The sequence below is a fragment of the Plectrocnemia conspersa genome, unplaced genomic scaffold (genome assembly GCF_051122295.1).
Source record: "Plectrocnemia conspersa isolate PC_06_02 unplaced genomic scaffold, ASM5112229v1 ptg000001l, whole genome shotgun sequence".
Lineage (NCBI taxonomy): Eukaryota > Metazoa > Arthropoda > Insecta > Trichoptera > Polycentropodidae > Plectrocnemia > Plectrocnemia conspersa.
The window spans coordinates 8,386,028-8,401,165 of record NW_028277165.1 but is presented as its reverse complement, the minus strand read 5'-3'; the positions used below and the strand labels follow the sequence as shown (position 1 = coordinate 8,401,165).

General features: G+C 32.8%; 2 protein-coding genes across 8 annotated transcripts in view; one reads left to right on the top strand and one right to left on the bottom strand.

The window, feature by feature from the left end:
* Window positions 1–941: 941 nt before the first annotated feature.
* Window positions 942–6,754, top strand: LOC148238674 (G kinase-anchoring protein 1-A-like). 5 transcript variants are annotated; one of them, XM_088200417.1, is made up of 7 exons: window positions 942–990; window positions 1,334–1,485; window positions 1,552–1,677; window positions 5,143–5,326; window positions 5,398–5,601; window positions 5,674–5,819; window positions 6,068–6,754. In XM_088200417.1, exons 2-7 carry the CDS (start codon window positions 1,336–1,338, stop codon window positions 6,080–6,082), a joined length of 825 nt encoding a protein of 274 aa, XP_088056543.1. In that variant the 5' UTR covers window positions 942–990; window positions 1,334–1,335; the 3' UTR covers window positions 6,083–6,754. The 5 variants fall into 5 exon arrangements, with proteins under 5 accessions (XP_088056543.1, XP_088056552.1, XP_088056519.1 ...); XM_088200426.1 differs by having other exon boundaries at window positions 942–1,105; XM_088200393.1 differs by lacking the exon at window positions 6,068–6,754 and adding an exon at window positions 5,876–6,035.
* A 1,115-nt stretch (window positions 6,755–7,869) lies between these two features.
* The window catches only part of AdamTS-B (ADAM metallopeptidase with thrombospondin type 1 motif B), a 140,844-nt gene continuing 133,575 nt past the window's right edge, over window positions 7,870–15,138 (bottom strand). For 2 of the 3 annotated variants that reach the window (XM_088200363.1, XM_088200380.1), the window contains 12 exons: window positions 13,061–13,174; window positions 12,608–12,754; window positions 12,274–12,344; window positions 11,030–11,199; window positions 10,769–10,956; window positions 10,575–10,705; window positions 10,245–10,510; window positions 10,062–10,177; window positions 9,612–9,738; window positions 8,525–8,705; window positions 8,323–8,459; window positions 7,870–8,251 (listed from right to left, as the gene is read on the bottom strand). In XM_088200363.1, the coding sequence (XP_088056489.1) occupies window positions 8,099–8,251; window positions 8,323–8,459; window positions 8,525–8,705; window positions 9,612–9,738; window positions 10,062–10,177; window positions 10,245–10,510; window positions 10,575–10,705; window positions 10,769–10,956; window positions 11,030–11,199; window positions 12,274–12,344; window positions 12,608–12,754; window positions 13,061–13,174 (1,801 nt within the window). In that variant the 3' untranslated portion in view covers window positions 7,870–8,098. The remainder of the gene's footprint in view (window positions 8,252–8,322; window positions 8,460–8,524; window positions 8,706–9,611; window positions 9,739–10,061; window positions 10,178–10,244; window positions 10,511–10,574; window positions 10,706–10,768; window positions 10,957–11,029; window positions 11,200–12,273; window positions 12,345–12,607; window positions 12,755–13,060; window positions 13,175–15,138) is intronic. The other variant, XM_088200371.1, reaches the window with a different exon arrangement.

The window sequence follows — 15,138 nt, the reverse complement described above, 5'->3', positions numbered from 1 at the left end:
CGAGTCCGGGTCCAGGGAAGCACCGGCGGGATGGCAGCAAACAGCTCAGCAGCGGCTCGGCTTTTGTACTGCAGCGGCGTCTGTGTCTGCCATTTTGAATCTGACTCCATGTACGTGCTCAGGATCACGTCGCAGGTTACCAGTTTAGGGGTGGTGATGATGGCGGGTGGCAATGAGACACAGATTGAGCCGCTGCAGTAATATTTATTTAACGGTTTACGGTGTTTACATGGTTAGAATGGGGCGGACGCGCGACGGCACGCGTCCGAACCCTTACAAGCTTGCCGGAAGAGAGGGAGCCGTCACAACACCGCTATTTCTGCGCCGACCAGTTTTGGCCATAACAAATCTATATTGGCCCCCATATGTTATTTATTAATAACATAAATATGGCAGTTACAAATTCAAGTTTTCTTCGGTACGCAGATGGTTTAAAATTGTAATAATGCATTCGATTTGTTGTGGACTCCTTTTCTCTACAGAGTGATTTAGACTCTATGGAGATGAGATTCTGTTAGCCGTTTGTCCTTTAGAGTTGGAAAGTGCCATATTGTGTCATTTTCTCGACCCCGTTCGCCATCAGTTTAATGCGGTAGGGCTAGGACGTCCGCACTTGCCAACTCGCCATTGGCTGTGGCCATCCGGCTTCTTAATACGCTGGCATTGCACATTGACCTGTTTTAATGTCAGCTACGAGGAGATGGTCTGTTTCTATAATTTTTTTGTTTGCTTCTTTGTATGAATTATTTTTGTTGTGTATTATTTTAATTAAATATATATATTTTTTGAGTATTGAAATAATACAATTATTGTTTTCGATTATCGTGACTCAGTGTGTGGTCTTAATTTGATTTTAATAAATAAACTACTAAGAATTCAATATAAAAAAGATTTATAATTGATTGATTGTAACTTAGGCGCTTTAGGCCACGATTTATGTCGTTTAGGCCGCGTTCTTCTTGTAGTCGTCTCTCGTCAGTCCGCACCCAGGTTCATTTTTACTGATAAAAATACGCATAATTCTTGCCAGGAAGTTCCGATCAATAAAACAATGGCTATTCTTCATCAATGCCACCCTCAAACGCCTAACATAGCCGATTCGTTAGTAAATACAGACGCTTATCACTTTTTCGCACCGTCAACATTGTTATTGTTCGCCATTTTTGTTTAAAGATCTTTCCAGATCGTTTTCACGTCGATTTTAAGTTTCACGATATGAGTTTTAAGAATCGAAATTTAGCACATTTTATGACGACTCCGGCAAAATATTGCGCAATAAAAAATAATAATTTGACGATAATGTTCGCATTGTTTACGATGAGTACTTTTTCAGACATGGCGCTCGTCGTACCTTCGAGATTTTCGTCGTTGAAGATAGTGGAGGATGACTATATGCCGGCGAAGCTGAGCAAAGCGAAGAAAGAAGAAGCAAAAAAGCCGGCGGAGAAGAAAAAACCTACGAAAAATAATAACCAGAATCAAAAAGTAAAAATGTTATATATATAATTAAGTAGTTTGTCGTTTATATTAAAACGTTTTATTTTGTTGCAGACAAAGACTGCTAACGGAGATGTTCCTCAGTCGAATAAGAAAAAAAATGTAGGAAACATACCGTCGGAAGTATTAAAACCGAAAGGTGACGAGCTCGTTAATAAATATGAGCACGATTTGCAAAAGGTCAGTTATTATTAATTAAAATCTCAGAAGTTAATTAATTAATTTCTCCCATATGGTAACATTTACATTTACAATAAATTAAATTCTGGAAATTGTTATGTCCGCTTTGTCAGCCAAGTCTTTCCATTTCATTTCACAACAAAATAGCCAGTGATTTATTGCACAAGTTAGTATTTATGCAATCTTTGTGGCTCTCGAAATACATTAGTATCCCTCTCTTTTTGTCTGTCCTTCTAAGTGAGTTTTTAAAAAAATAGCTAATTTAGCCCAATTTGGGGTTATTATAAAACTTTACCTCTCTAATGTACTTTATATGCTTTAAAATTGATGTTCCGATGGCCAAAAAATGTATTTGTCGAACAAAACAATATATTGTTGAAATGATAGCACAATATATTTTATTGTTTTTCGTTCCGTGACGGAGCTTCTAACTCAAATTACATTTAATTTTCATAAATAAATACAAAGTTAAATGTAGTCAATTGTCTCTTTTATTCTTAAGGCTTTTTCTTTCCCTTCTCTTTTTGTCGATTTCAAATTAATATCAATCAGTACTATAATAATATCATTATTTAGTAATTTTATTGCTAATATGCTGTCTTGTCAAAAGGGTGCAAGATAAAAGAGCACCGACAAAACAGCGCAAGATTATATATAAGACCACACACATGCTTAACTTAATCAATAATATATTGGAAAATCTGTGATTCAAACTGAGTTAGATCTTAAAAAAAGAATTGCTTCTAATAATTCACCGTTTATGGAAGCTCTTAAATCAGATTTGCTCATTTTAAGCGCGGAAAATAAGCGCTTTACTGAGACTTGCGTTGGTGGTAACGCAGTGACGGTCAAAGCTGAATTTTCGACGATTTCTGGATATCGCACTATTGCTTCCTTGACATCCAATTTTGAAGCATGGTCAATTTTATCTACTTTTTCCAATGCATCGTAAAATTCTTCTTTAAATTTTAAAACAGTCATTTCTTTGTATGTACATGTACCTGAATCCAATCGAAGACGTTTTATTTTCTCCTGCTTGTCGTGATATTTTTTAGTCATGTTAGGCGATATTTGAGTGGTGTCGACGACTATCATCTGGTATTCGTTTCACAAACCTTTTATACGAATTACTACAGCTACAGAACAGCCCTGTTAACCCGCCGTTGGTCGCGCGAGTGTTGCATACGCCGTTGGTCGCGCCTGAGCGAATAGCCGCCTCTCAGTTTTTTCTGTTTTTAAGTTTAAATATTGAATATTTATTATTTTTTTTATTTTTGGTTTATTTTAGTGTTGAATATATAAAATAAATAAATTCTTTAAAACTTTTATTTATATAACGAAAGCAGAAAAATAAAATAATAAATATTTTAAAAGTAAAATATAATTTTTTTAGATATATGCCTAAAACTTTAAAAATAACATGAAAAAATATATATTATTTTTGATCTTGATTACTTGAATACCTAGTTATGCAATCTGGACATAATGCCGATGAATGTTCTTTGCATATTGGGTTATAGCACATGTGGCATTTGATGGTGATTTTGCGATTTTTTTCCTAGGGCAAAAATTACATTTTGGACGATTCTATTCACTTGGTTCTGGGTGATGAATTATCGTAGTGTCAGGTTTCTCTCCTAAATACTGCTATATTTTTATTTGCAAATTTTGCGATAAATTTGTTTAATTTTTTAAATTATTTAAAGAAACAAAAAAAAATTCAAAAAAGTTTTTTTATACTATGTAAATTAAAAACATAATAATAATAACAAAAAAGTAAATAATAATAAAAAGAAACTACCAAAAAATAAAATTTCCAGCACGAATCTAACCCGTGTAAATAACGTTCTCTCTCGATCCTTGATATAACACAACTAATACGCAAAACCAAATGTATATCAAATTAGTAAACACGTGTTTGAGCCTGCAATATTGAAGAAAACATAATTCTTGAAAAGTAGAGGGACCCGCAAGTTAATATGCTTCATACAAAAAAAACGGCATCAAAAAAACCGATAGGGTGAGCGCTGCGCCGCCGTGCGACCAACGGCGGGTTAAAAACTGAAATAATGTACATATGTTTTTTTTAATTTTTGCTGTTCCTTTGATTTTATTTTTAATTTATTAATTTTCATTATTCATGTTTTAAAAAGTGTGAATGAAAATCAAATTTATTTTTTCAATTAAGGTAAACTTTCGCTATCGTAAATAAAATTATCTAAGATCACTTCACATCAGAATCTAATAAATAAAAATATTTTAAACAAATTCTATGAACTGTAAAGATCGGATTAGTTGTTTGTTTTGTGTGAAATTACATGTTAGTGATTCTGATATATTGAAACAAAATGGATATAGAGCGGATGATGTGAGAATAAGTTGAAATTAGGCGGAAAAAGATACCGACCTGCCGTTAAAGGGTTTTTACATAAAATGGCATAAAACACCGGGTTCAGGCCGTAAAGCATTTTGAATTTCTGGATATGCAGTCATTAAAAAATATAACAAGCGAGCATTTCAGAGGATGTATGATGTAAGACTTGATATAAGACTATTTAAATTTTTCGTTTTGTATGAATGGATTGTCTTGGGTTATTAATATATACATATTTGCCGATCTTCTTGAGGTCTTCCGATCCAAAGGGCCCACATTTACTGCCTGCCTCCGCGGAATAGCAGATATGCCACTGCATATTGTTAAACTTCGCCTCTATAATATCCGCCCCCTTTAGTGAAGCACGAATATGTCTATAAATGAATTAAAAAAAATTATGGGTTGACTGAAACAATACCTTTTATCAGCCGAGACTACAATACATTGTATAAGTAGTGAGAAACAGTAATAAAAGTTTTGGTTACGGTGATTAATGTTTTTGGTTTTCGAAATTGTTATCTCGAGGGTTTGTTTGTAAAGCACCTTTGTTCAATTAACGCTTCTAACAGGAAATTATGCAGGATCCAAAACAGGAATATAATGAAACATTTGGCTTTTGAAAGTTCTGCTTTTGTTCTGATTATTTTTATACAATTTCTTTTTGCTGTTCTTTGGTTGTTTAAGACGGTAAAAATCGTTTTCACATATTTCATAAAAAAACGTTTAATCGGATCTTTAAATGTAGATTAATACATACATACACATAGTACTGTGTATTTAAAAAAAATTTCGATTCGGCAAGCATAAAAGAACAATGCACAATCCACATTCTAAAAATATTAATTACATAAACATTTCTATTAAAACGAGTCATATCCGAGTGTTCCTAAAATAAACTTGTTCGGATATTCATATTTCTTCAAATACAAATATCTTGGAATTTTCTTTGTATTCTTTCTAATAGAAATATTTCATAGTATGCCAAGAATCAATCTGTCGAAATCTTTATATATTACGTTTATTTAAGTATTAATTTTGAGAATGTCAAATTATTGCTAATAAATATTTAGTAATCATATATGTTGTTTCAGGCTTTGTTACTATCTAAAATGGAAAACATTAATCTCACTAGCGTTAACAAGAAAGAAGTGCCTAAAGCGAGCGAACCCTTCCAAGTCCAAATAAGTAAAAAGGCAAAGAAAAAAGAGAAATTAACGCAACAACCTATTCATACTAATTTATCGCCGCCCCTCGAAATTATAACGCATAAAAATCGTACGTATATATTAATTTTGCTACATTTTTCAGTGCGATTTGAATATATGTAAATATGAAAAATATTTTAGCTTTTGAACAGCAAGAGAAAGCTATAAAAACACCAGAAAGTCCCACTAGTGACGAGTTGCTGGGCTCGCAGCTTTTGAGCGTAGTGGAAGAAAAAAACTTGCTGATCGTTCAGCTCAAATCTGAAATTTCACTTTTAAAGGATGAGCTTATTAAAGTTAAAACTAGGAATAAAAAGTTGTGTAGTATCATTGGACAGGGAGAAAGTGAGTATTATTATTCTTATGAAGCGCATACGTATGAGATTTTTAAAATATATTTTTATTTATTATTTATAGTGAAAGAAAAGGCAGAGATAATCGCAGAAGTCGAAAAGTTGCGCGAGGTTCAGTCGGAGCTGACTAACGAAGTCTCAACCTTGCACATTCAGTTAGAACAGTTAAAATCGTCCACGGCCAAATTAGAGCTAAAAACTAAAGATAAAGTGAGTAAATTTGATAAAAGTATATTATATTGTTTTCATAATATTTTTATTTACAGAAAAAGCTAAAACCGAAAAGTGTGAAAATTGATGAGTCACCTAAAGTAATTAATTATGTTTGATACTATTTGTTTTAAAGTTTATTTTATTTGACAGCAAAAATGTATTATTTTAGTGTAAAATTATTTTAAATGTATCAATTAAATTACCATTTGTATAAAAAGTTAAATATTTTATGATTGATTTTTCAGAAAAAAGGACACTAAGTTCGTTGGAGGTATACTGACAAGATCTACTATGATATTATGTACTATTATTTTTTTGTTATGACTTATAACATTCCATTTTGTTGCTTCGAACATTTCAAAATGTGGAAGTTGTGATGATGTACCTATTTTATTTTTTTATTGTCTATTGATATATATTTTTTTATTGTTGTATTATATAATGTCGCTTCTCTTTATTGTAAGAATTTGTGTTCATGTTAGTAATATAACAGTCGTGATTATTCAATCATCGGACATATCCATGTTTTTATGTTGATGATTACGCGTCAATTTAATATACAGTACTTGATAAGTTCTTATGACAGTTTATTGAGTGTGAATTTTTTATTTGATGTAAAGGTGTAAAGTTGAAAGAGAAACGATTTTATTTTGATATTTTAAAATTAAGCATTAGGGCACAATCGGTATTTTGATAATATAGGTTATTCGTGTTAAAACTATGCAGGGTGCCAGTAAAGGATGACTGAACTGTGTTGCATATAACTATATATATATATACATTTTTTCAAATTTTATCTTCCATTCAAGATTACTGATTTATTTTGAATGTTTCAGTGCGAATGTATTTTACCAATGAACATTTTTATAAGTTTTAAGTGACAAGTGTAAATTGCTTCTATATTATAATACAATAAAATAGTTCAGTATGAATTTAATGGTTTTGAATAGTACTCGGTCCTTTTCCTTCTTTTATCATCTTCCATCTTTGAATAAGGGATTAAAAATAAATACGTACAATGATTATATTTTACTAATTATATATTTTTATATAAAATTGTTAATGAATTTCTTTTTAAGAAACATGTATTTAGTATATTAGTGGTAGAAATATTTGACATTCTTTAGTAAATACATATTTTATGTAGAAATAAATACATTTTGCTACAAAAATGTAACATGGTGTAAAAATTATAATAATATTGCATGTTAAGTACGTCTAATTTGCTAATTTATAATACCAAGTATATACATAAAATTATGTATATATATATATATAATAATCATATTTTTAGCTCGTAGGTATATGCTATTTAATGTTTTGATTTGTATTTTTAGTAGTTTTTATTTTTTTGCGCAAGCTTTCGTTCGCGATTTGGCAAATCATATCTTTGTATACAGTGCCGGAATCATCGGGCCATTCCGTTTCTGCAAGATATAAGAAAGATGCTGAATATTCATTTGATTTAGCAGCTGAGGATGATTGATAGCTTGAACAAAAATATCATTACCACAAATAAAATGTATCAAAACTTTAAATATATTTATTAATATATACATATATTTCACTACATATTCACGTTTAAAAAGTTAATATAAATTACAAATAACGACTCTTCATTTTTGTGACTCTTAAAACTGAGCCGTTAATATTACCACAATTTAATCTCATATTTGTTTAATCTCGAACAATAATTATATATATTTTATTAATTATAAACAAAGAGTTTACTATTGCGATTAATCATCGAATGCTTGACGGATTATAATTAATAATAAATATTTACTATTTGATTTTAAATTACAGTCATAATAATCTTAAACTACATTCATCTCAAATCCGCTTATATATTACATATAATATCCAACTGATTCGAGTAATGGTATTTTGCCTTAATGCAAACACTTTTTTGAAATGGATCTATGTCCAATTAAAACTAGATCTTATCCTTGCCGACCGTCGAAGTGGAACACCGATGCATTATATTAGTAACTCGTTAAAATCTTAACTCGATATAGGAGTTTACAGGCTTGGAAATCATATCAACTTTTGTACAACATAAGATTGCTATATTTTACATTCTATATATACGAATATATACACCTAAATTTAATAACTTACACAAGAAACATTCTTATACATTAGTTATGACACAATTCAAAATAAATGCTTTAGTTTTGATTTACGAGAGACTTTCCATTTATTCCGACTCGAATCTCGGCAACTTGATCTTTTCGGATCAATCATAATTAAATACACATTTTTGTTATGTCTGTTTATGGATATCTGTAATTGCAGTTTGGAAGATCTAAACACGGAGTAGTCGTGGTCGGCTTATTCTTTATATCACATTCGTGTTCTGCTAAAAATTTGTGATCTTTTATGTCCTTGCAATAGACTTTCCTCCGTTTCTGCGACACAGTATTGTACTGAAACAGATATGATTATTTTTAACATGAAGTTCATTTGAAACGCCAGATTTTTATGATATAATACTTACTTGCTTACAATGTGGACACTGTGTCCAAGGACCAATCCACCAAAAAGTTGGACAAGGTTGAGCGTTGCAGATTTGAAGACTCTCCATCGGTTTTTCTATTTCGTTATTGTTTGTACAGTAATCTTCGTCGACTTCATCTAAATCATATAATTTATTAATACATGAATTTATATATGATTTTCGTAGTAAATTAATAGCATACCTCCTGTATTATTTATGCAAACATATATTTGTCGCATGAATCCTCTTCCGCACGTTCGATTGCATGGTAAAGATTTTGCTGTGCTCCACTTGTAACTAATTTGTGGCTTTCTATTTGGATTATCAACAGTATATTGATATTTAACGCCTGGATTATGGTGCTTTCCTTTGTATATCATTTGCTAAAATTGTATTAGAATTTATTAGATTTATTGTAAGCGAGAAAAAATTAGTAGGGTTTTAATAGGGTCATAAAAATAATAAACTTGTCCAAGAATCAGAGTTTTTATGTTGGCATAACAAATAAAAAGCAGCTAGATACGTGTATCTGCATGTATGTTTATTAATGGTATCCAATAATAGTGCTGAAGTACTTGCATCAAAATCGTTGGACCTTACTTTAACAAAAAAGTTCTATATCATCCACATAAAAACACAAACACAGTATCTCTAAATAGCACGCACATTCCAGAGAACTACGATGCTGCCAAAATGTATTGATTTCGAATCTACCGTTATGCCGTTACACATGCAAAAGTGCTTGGTAATATATGTGTCACTGGTTCCATCCCGATTCATTGGCATTGGATAACTGCTACTTTACTTCCGACTTGAGCCAAACACTCACCAAATAGAGATATGCCGAATAGACTGGAACGACTCTTAAAAGTCTGAGAAAAGCAGACCATCCAATCTAGTATCGAATCACCAAGTGTTATTAAAATTAACCCGCACACTCCAGGTACTGCACAAAATAAATAGTAGTCTATTTATTTTGTGCAATTCGTTCGTCGTGTGAGGTGTACTGGTACGTACGAGTACCCAGGGTAGTATTGAGTAGTAGTAGTAGTCCTCGAGGTACGATTATCGAGATTATTATATTATCGCCCTTCTAACTTTATTTTTAAAATATGATAATGTCTTTTGCGGATATCGATAAGTATACATATGATTTACTCGAAAAAGAAAAAAAAACACAAAATCTCTCATTGCTCCGCATGGATAATTCAAGTATTTTCTTTACATAAATTTGTGTGTGAGGAAGGGGGGGGGGTGTAGGAGTAATAAATAAAAATATGTATATTTACATAAATAAGTATGTCTTCTTGAATTGGGCCAGGAATCTTCACTTTTTCCCAATCTCTGTCTCTTTCATATATGGCTGAAGTACCAGCTACTAAGTATTGAGTCATTGACTTTTTTCTCATGACACTACTTGAAAAAGATAATATTTAAATAAAAATAAGGACAATTTAAATGAGCAATATATAAAATAATTGTTCTATAGAATGAATTGTTTGTGCATTACTGTTAGACAGATTTGGTGCGAGCGACCATTCATCAGAACAGTGAACACCTTATGAATAACTCTGCAACGAAACCTTTTCCGAAGAAAAAATTGGAAGATTTATTTTACATTAATGCACGAACAATCCATTTTATGGAACAAAGTATTTATTTAGATGTACATATCCATGTAAAATAGCACCCAATAAAAATTGATTCATTGTTATTTTTCATAAGTTAAAGTAACTCACTTTTTATCGTTTTTGTAGAACTGCTTCGATTTAATACTGAATATTCCGATAAAGTTTTTGGAATTGGCCGCTTCTTCAATTTGAATGTTTCTAGATCCAGCGGGTATTACTGCAACCTATTAGAAATATTAGTTCCAGAAGTTTTATGACAAATACATTTGATTATTTGAATATTATTACTACCTCACTGAAACCCGACATTTTAGTGATCGGTTTATTGTATATTCCGTGAACTCGTTTACAATTGGTTCCGGTTCCGTTGCATATTCCACAATCATCTAAAGTTGAATTTGAGTCTACAACCCAGTCGCATCCTACTTTTTTGCATATGCCAGATATGCACATGTCGTTTGTGTCTTCCTTGCAAGGAGTTCCATCGGAAGCAAAAGGTCCCAAAGGAAGTATGATGGTCTCATCCATGGAACTACAGTATAACTCACACGGTATGTCTAAAAATACATAATTTTAATAGAGCACATATTACAATATAATTTAATTAACGATGATATTTACCAGGATCGAAATATTCTTTCCATTTTGGAATGAGTTTATCTTCGTACGAGTAATTGTCAAATTTGGAACATTGGTATTGTCTGAACGTTGGCTCATTTGGTGGACATGGATCAGTATTACATACTTCGTATCTAAAATATAGTAAATATGTTATTATTGTACATGTAGTTATTAGTAATTTTTAATTAGCTTACCTTGTTCGTTCTCCTGTACAGAACTTTCCACCGTGCTTAGGTAACGGTGTGTCACACTGTCGGATTCTCATGGATATTCCAGCCCCACAAGTACGCGAGCACTCCGACCAATCGCTCCAATCGCCCCAATCTCCATCTTGAGGTGGAGGTGGAGGTGATCGTGGGACGCAGTTCAAATTTTCACACCACTAGAATTTTATATAACAGCGTTAAAAAACAATATTGGTTGAGTATAATTTTTTTATGAATTTTAATGCATACCATGTCTACACCGCATGAAGTTCCCGGTGCAGCCGGTCGTAACATGGTCATACACGTTCCGTTCACCATGCACCAAAGATTTTGACAAATTTCACTTAAATTTGTGCACACGTTTTCTACATTTTCTCCAAATTGGAAACGACATTGTCTTTCAGTATCGTATAAAGCACCTGAAACAGAAAATATTATTGATTATTATATGTGTTTATTACAAACATATTGTATAATGTATAATATACGAGGATAGATTGAAAACTTTGTGGCGTAACACAGAAAAAGTTTATTATTATTGTAAGTTCCGTTGATGCTTTAATGCCATAATATTTTTATCTGTTATGTGAAAACATAATTAGTGGATAACGTAGTTTAAAAAATTGAAGAGACTGGAAGCAATGTAGATAAGGTAATGCCTGTGCATCATCGCCCGTTTAGCCAAAAATATTGCTGCCGTAAGTGAAAGTGTGGCCGAAGTACCAAAATTGTTGATTCGTTGGCGTTCGCAGCTTTTGGGCTATTCTTATTGCTCCATTTGGCGCGTTTTGCATCCGGACTTGCACCTACACCTGTATAAAATTTAGTTAATAAGAACTGAAGCCCAGAAACCATGCTAAGAATTGCTAAGAATTGACGTAGATTGCGTGCTAGCGCAGCAGGAAGTTGATGCTGGTTTTTCAAATAAAATCTTCTCTGATGAGGCACATTTCCACCTCTCTGGGTATGTTAATAATAAGCAAAATTTCCGCATAAGGGCCAAATAAAATATTCATGTGACTATTACATGCCCATAAAATGCGCATTGTGGTCAGGCGGCGTCATTGGGCCTTACTTTTTTGAAAACGATAAAGGTCAGACTGTAACAGTCAAAGGCGACCAATTATTTTTGGCACGAAATCAAAGATATTGATGTGAAAGACATGTGGTTCCATCAAGACGGCGCAATTTTACCATACGTCGGGTGCGACGTTGGATGTTTTACGTGGAAAGTTTCAATGTCGCATTATTTCACGTTTTGTTAAGCCCGTTTTGTGCAGTTATTTGACTACTATATGGAGTTCTATGTTTTTATTTTTTTAAAAAGTTACTATACTTTGTAGAGACACTAATATCAGTTCACATAACCTCACTAAATAATTAATGTGCGTACGGCTCTTTCTGTTTTCAACCTCCTTTCGGATATGTAATAATAAAATAATTCAGATTCTGACACAGACAAAACAATTCTAACACAGTATTGGTAAACAAACCTAATGGAAGCTCAGGATAGATGTAGTCACCTTGTGCTGGAATATCTGATAAGCATTCTCCCATACCGGAGCTGAAAATATATTTTTATTATAGATTATTTAATTGCTGAGAAGAGGTGGATAGAGCAGATATAAAACATATTGTTTTCGTTCTTCTTTAAGCTTTACAGTACAGTTTAAGTTAGAAAATATTATGTATAGAGTTTTGCGCACGTGCGTGGTGATAGAAACAGGTCGCCTGTCTCGCGGTCGATTAACGTATTTATTAGCCGCGTATCGTTGCCGGCAATGTGGAATATTGTTATTAGATAATGGCTAGCTGTAAAGCACTCACTCCAAAAAAGTTGTAAGATCTCTCTTGCTGCAATGCGACCAAGCAACTTCAACAGTGTCAGCTTCGAACACTGGAGTCATAACGTGAAGTGTAGAACCAACTCGCCTATGACAGCCAATCTTCTCAGTATCGTGGTACATTCCAAAGCTGAAATTATATTTAAATGTATTTTTAAACATTGATTTAAACATCGTTAAATGTATCCCGCGAGATAATAGATCCTTAATCTTCTTAATGGTCGATAAAGTTGTTTTTTTTTCTGGCGCGCGCGTTAGGAATTCCATTTGTGAAAGGACGAGACTTCCAAAAACTCGAATTATTCCAATTGATACGGAACAGTAGCGCGCTTGGCACCGCTGCGAATAATTCACCTTAACAGCTGTGCTGCACACAGCAGTCGAGAGGAGCTATTTTTTGAGCTGTTGTATTAATAATTTGTCCAAAAATACTCACTTGTGTCCAAGTTCGTGGGTGATGGTATGAGCCAAAGTGATGCCATTGTCCTCGTTGACTGAACAGCTCCTGTCCGGTTGACACATGCCACCTACGTGCGCCACTCCGAGGGTGCTGAAAATAAAAATGGTCCATTCAGCTTAAATTTACAACTGGACGGCTCTTATTAATTCAAAGAGCGTGAGAAAACCCATTAGTATCAATGACTTTCAATAACTTAATAGCTATTCCATTGCACAGCAATTGAGTCACGTCATATGCGAATTCTTCGATGCAGGTGTGCATTTTGAGTGTTTGAAGTTCATGACATAACATTGCTTAGACATCGATCAAAGCTGCTATGATCGCAATTAGGAAGCTTTGAAGTGATGCAATTCTTATTGAACGATAAGACTTCTGATCTTTTACTGTGTAGTTTTGCAACATTTCTTGTATAGGAATGCTTGCGATATTGTCGAAAGTAATGTTAAGGGGTCGAAGAGACAGCACTCTTGTGAAGGCAATAAAGTTGACATTAACATGACGTGTATATAGAATCTTCCTTCTATATATGTGAATTTTATTCAATGGCGATTTATTCAAGCAAGATTCAGTTGAATTGGTCTATACATGACGCTATTTATAAGATTTGTGTAGCATAGCTAGAATAGAAACAAAAAGTGATTTTCCATCTCGCTTCCAGGAATTCTCTAATAATAATCAAATGGAAATTTACGAAGAAAAAAAGATTTTCCGCACATACGTTACAGCACAGCAATAAAGACAGGAAAACAATCGTCTTTATTTACTTTGTTCTTGGTTTAATAGTGTAAGCAATGTGTATAAAATATAGCTTTGGCGCTTGTAATTTTGGACCAGATAAAAAATCTTCATGTTTGGTCCGTTCTTTTTCAGACGACAAAAGCAAGAAAACCTTTTTTGTTTCACTGATCCAGCGCTTGCTCTGCATTATATCTTATCTCATTGGCAAGCAAAATCCACAGATTACGTCCAAAGCACTATATTTTACGGTGTTTCATTTCTTTGATCCGTCTATAACAGCAAATATCAAGCGAGCGCCAAAAAGTCTAAGCCGAATACCGTTATGCTCCGAATTGCTACGGCGATTATCGCAGCCTTTACAAAATATTTTATTTTTTCGCAATTTTTTTAACGCGTGGCCTGTTTTTAAAATATTGTGTTGTGCAAATGATCTATTGATTTTTGAAAGTTGAACTATATGTAATATTAACTAGCCGGTCATAAATAATCGCATTTTTCTTTAACGAGAATTTAAGTTTATTGTTATAATTGTCATTTAAATTACGTATGACAAAATAAACTTTTCTTTTTTAATTAAAATTTAACTTAGGGACATACTACATTTCAAAAGCTACGATCATTGCATACCATGAGCATGACCATACATAACAGTGCAATGATTGCAATCAAAGTGGTAGTGATAGTAAGAGACGTCTGCAAAATAAAATGTTTTTTAATTAATGAATGCGCCTATGATGATCTCAATCTTCACTTGTATCATATGTAGTGCTATATATATGAGCTTAAGCGAAGGTTAGTTGAGTAGTTATTTGAATTACGTCACATTGATTTTGTCATATTTTAAATTAATATAACGTTATAAATAAGGAAGTGGCATTTGTTATGGAGGGCATTATAATATAACTTTCCGTATTATACGGTCCATTAGGATGCTGATAGTATCGATTTTCATCCAAGTCGTAATGACAATAATTTTATGCCGTGTCAATAAGTTTATCAATAAACCTGGAGGCTGGAGTTGTCTAGAGTTTAGTTAGAAGACATCAACCCTTCTTGAATCTTTCTACGATAAACTTTAAAGGCGAAAATAACATCTGTTCAACCGTTAGTTATAGTGATGTTTGTCTTTTTCATTGATCACCGTGGTTTTGGTGTTCAGCATATTTATAGAAATAGCTCACAATACAATATAAAAAGCACTTTCTGCAAATTTTGTATATATTCTATCGTTTAAATTATAGTTTAATAACATCTTAGATCAGTTGACCATACTTGTTGAGTCTCGTGAGTTTTCCAGAGCAGGCTGCGTACAGTTT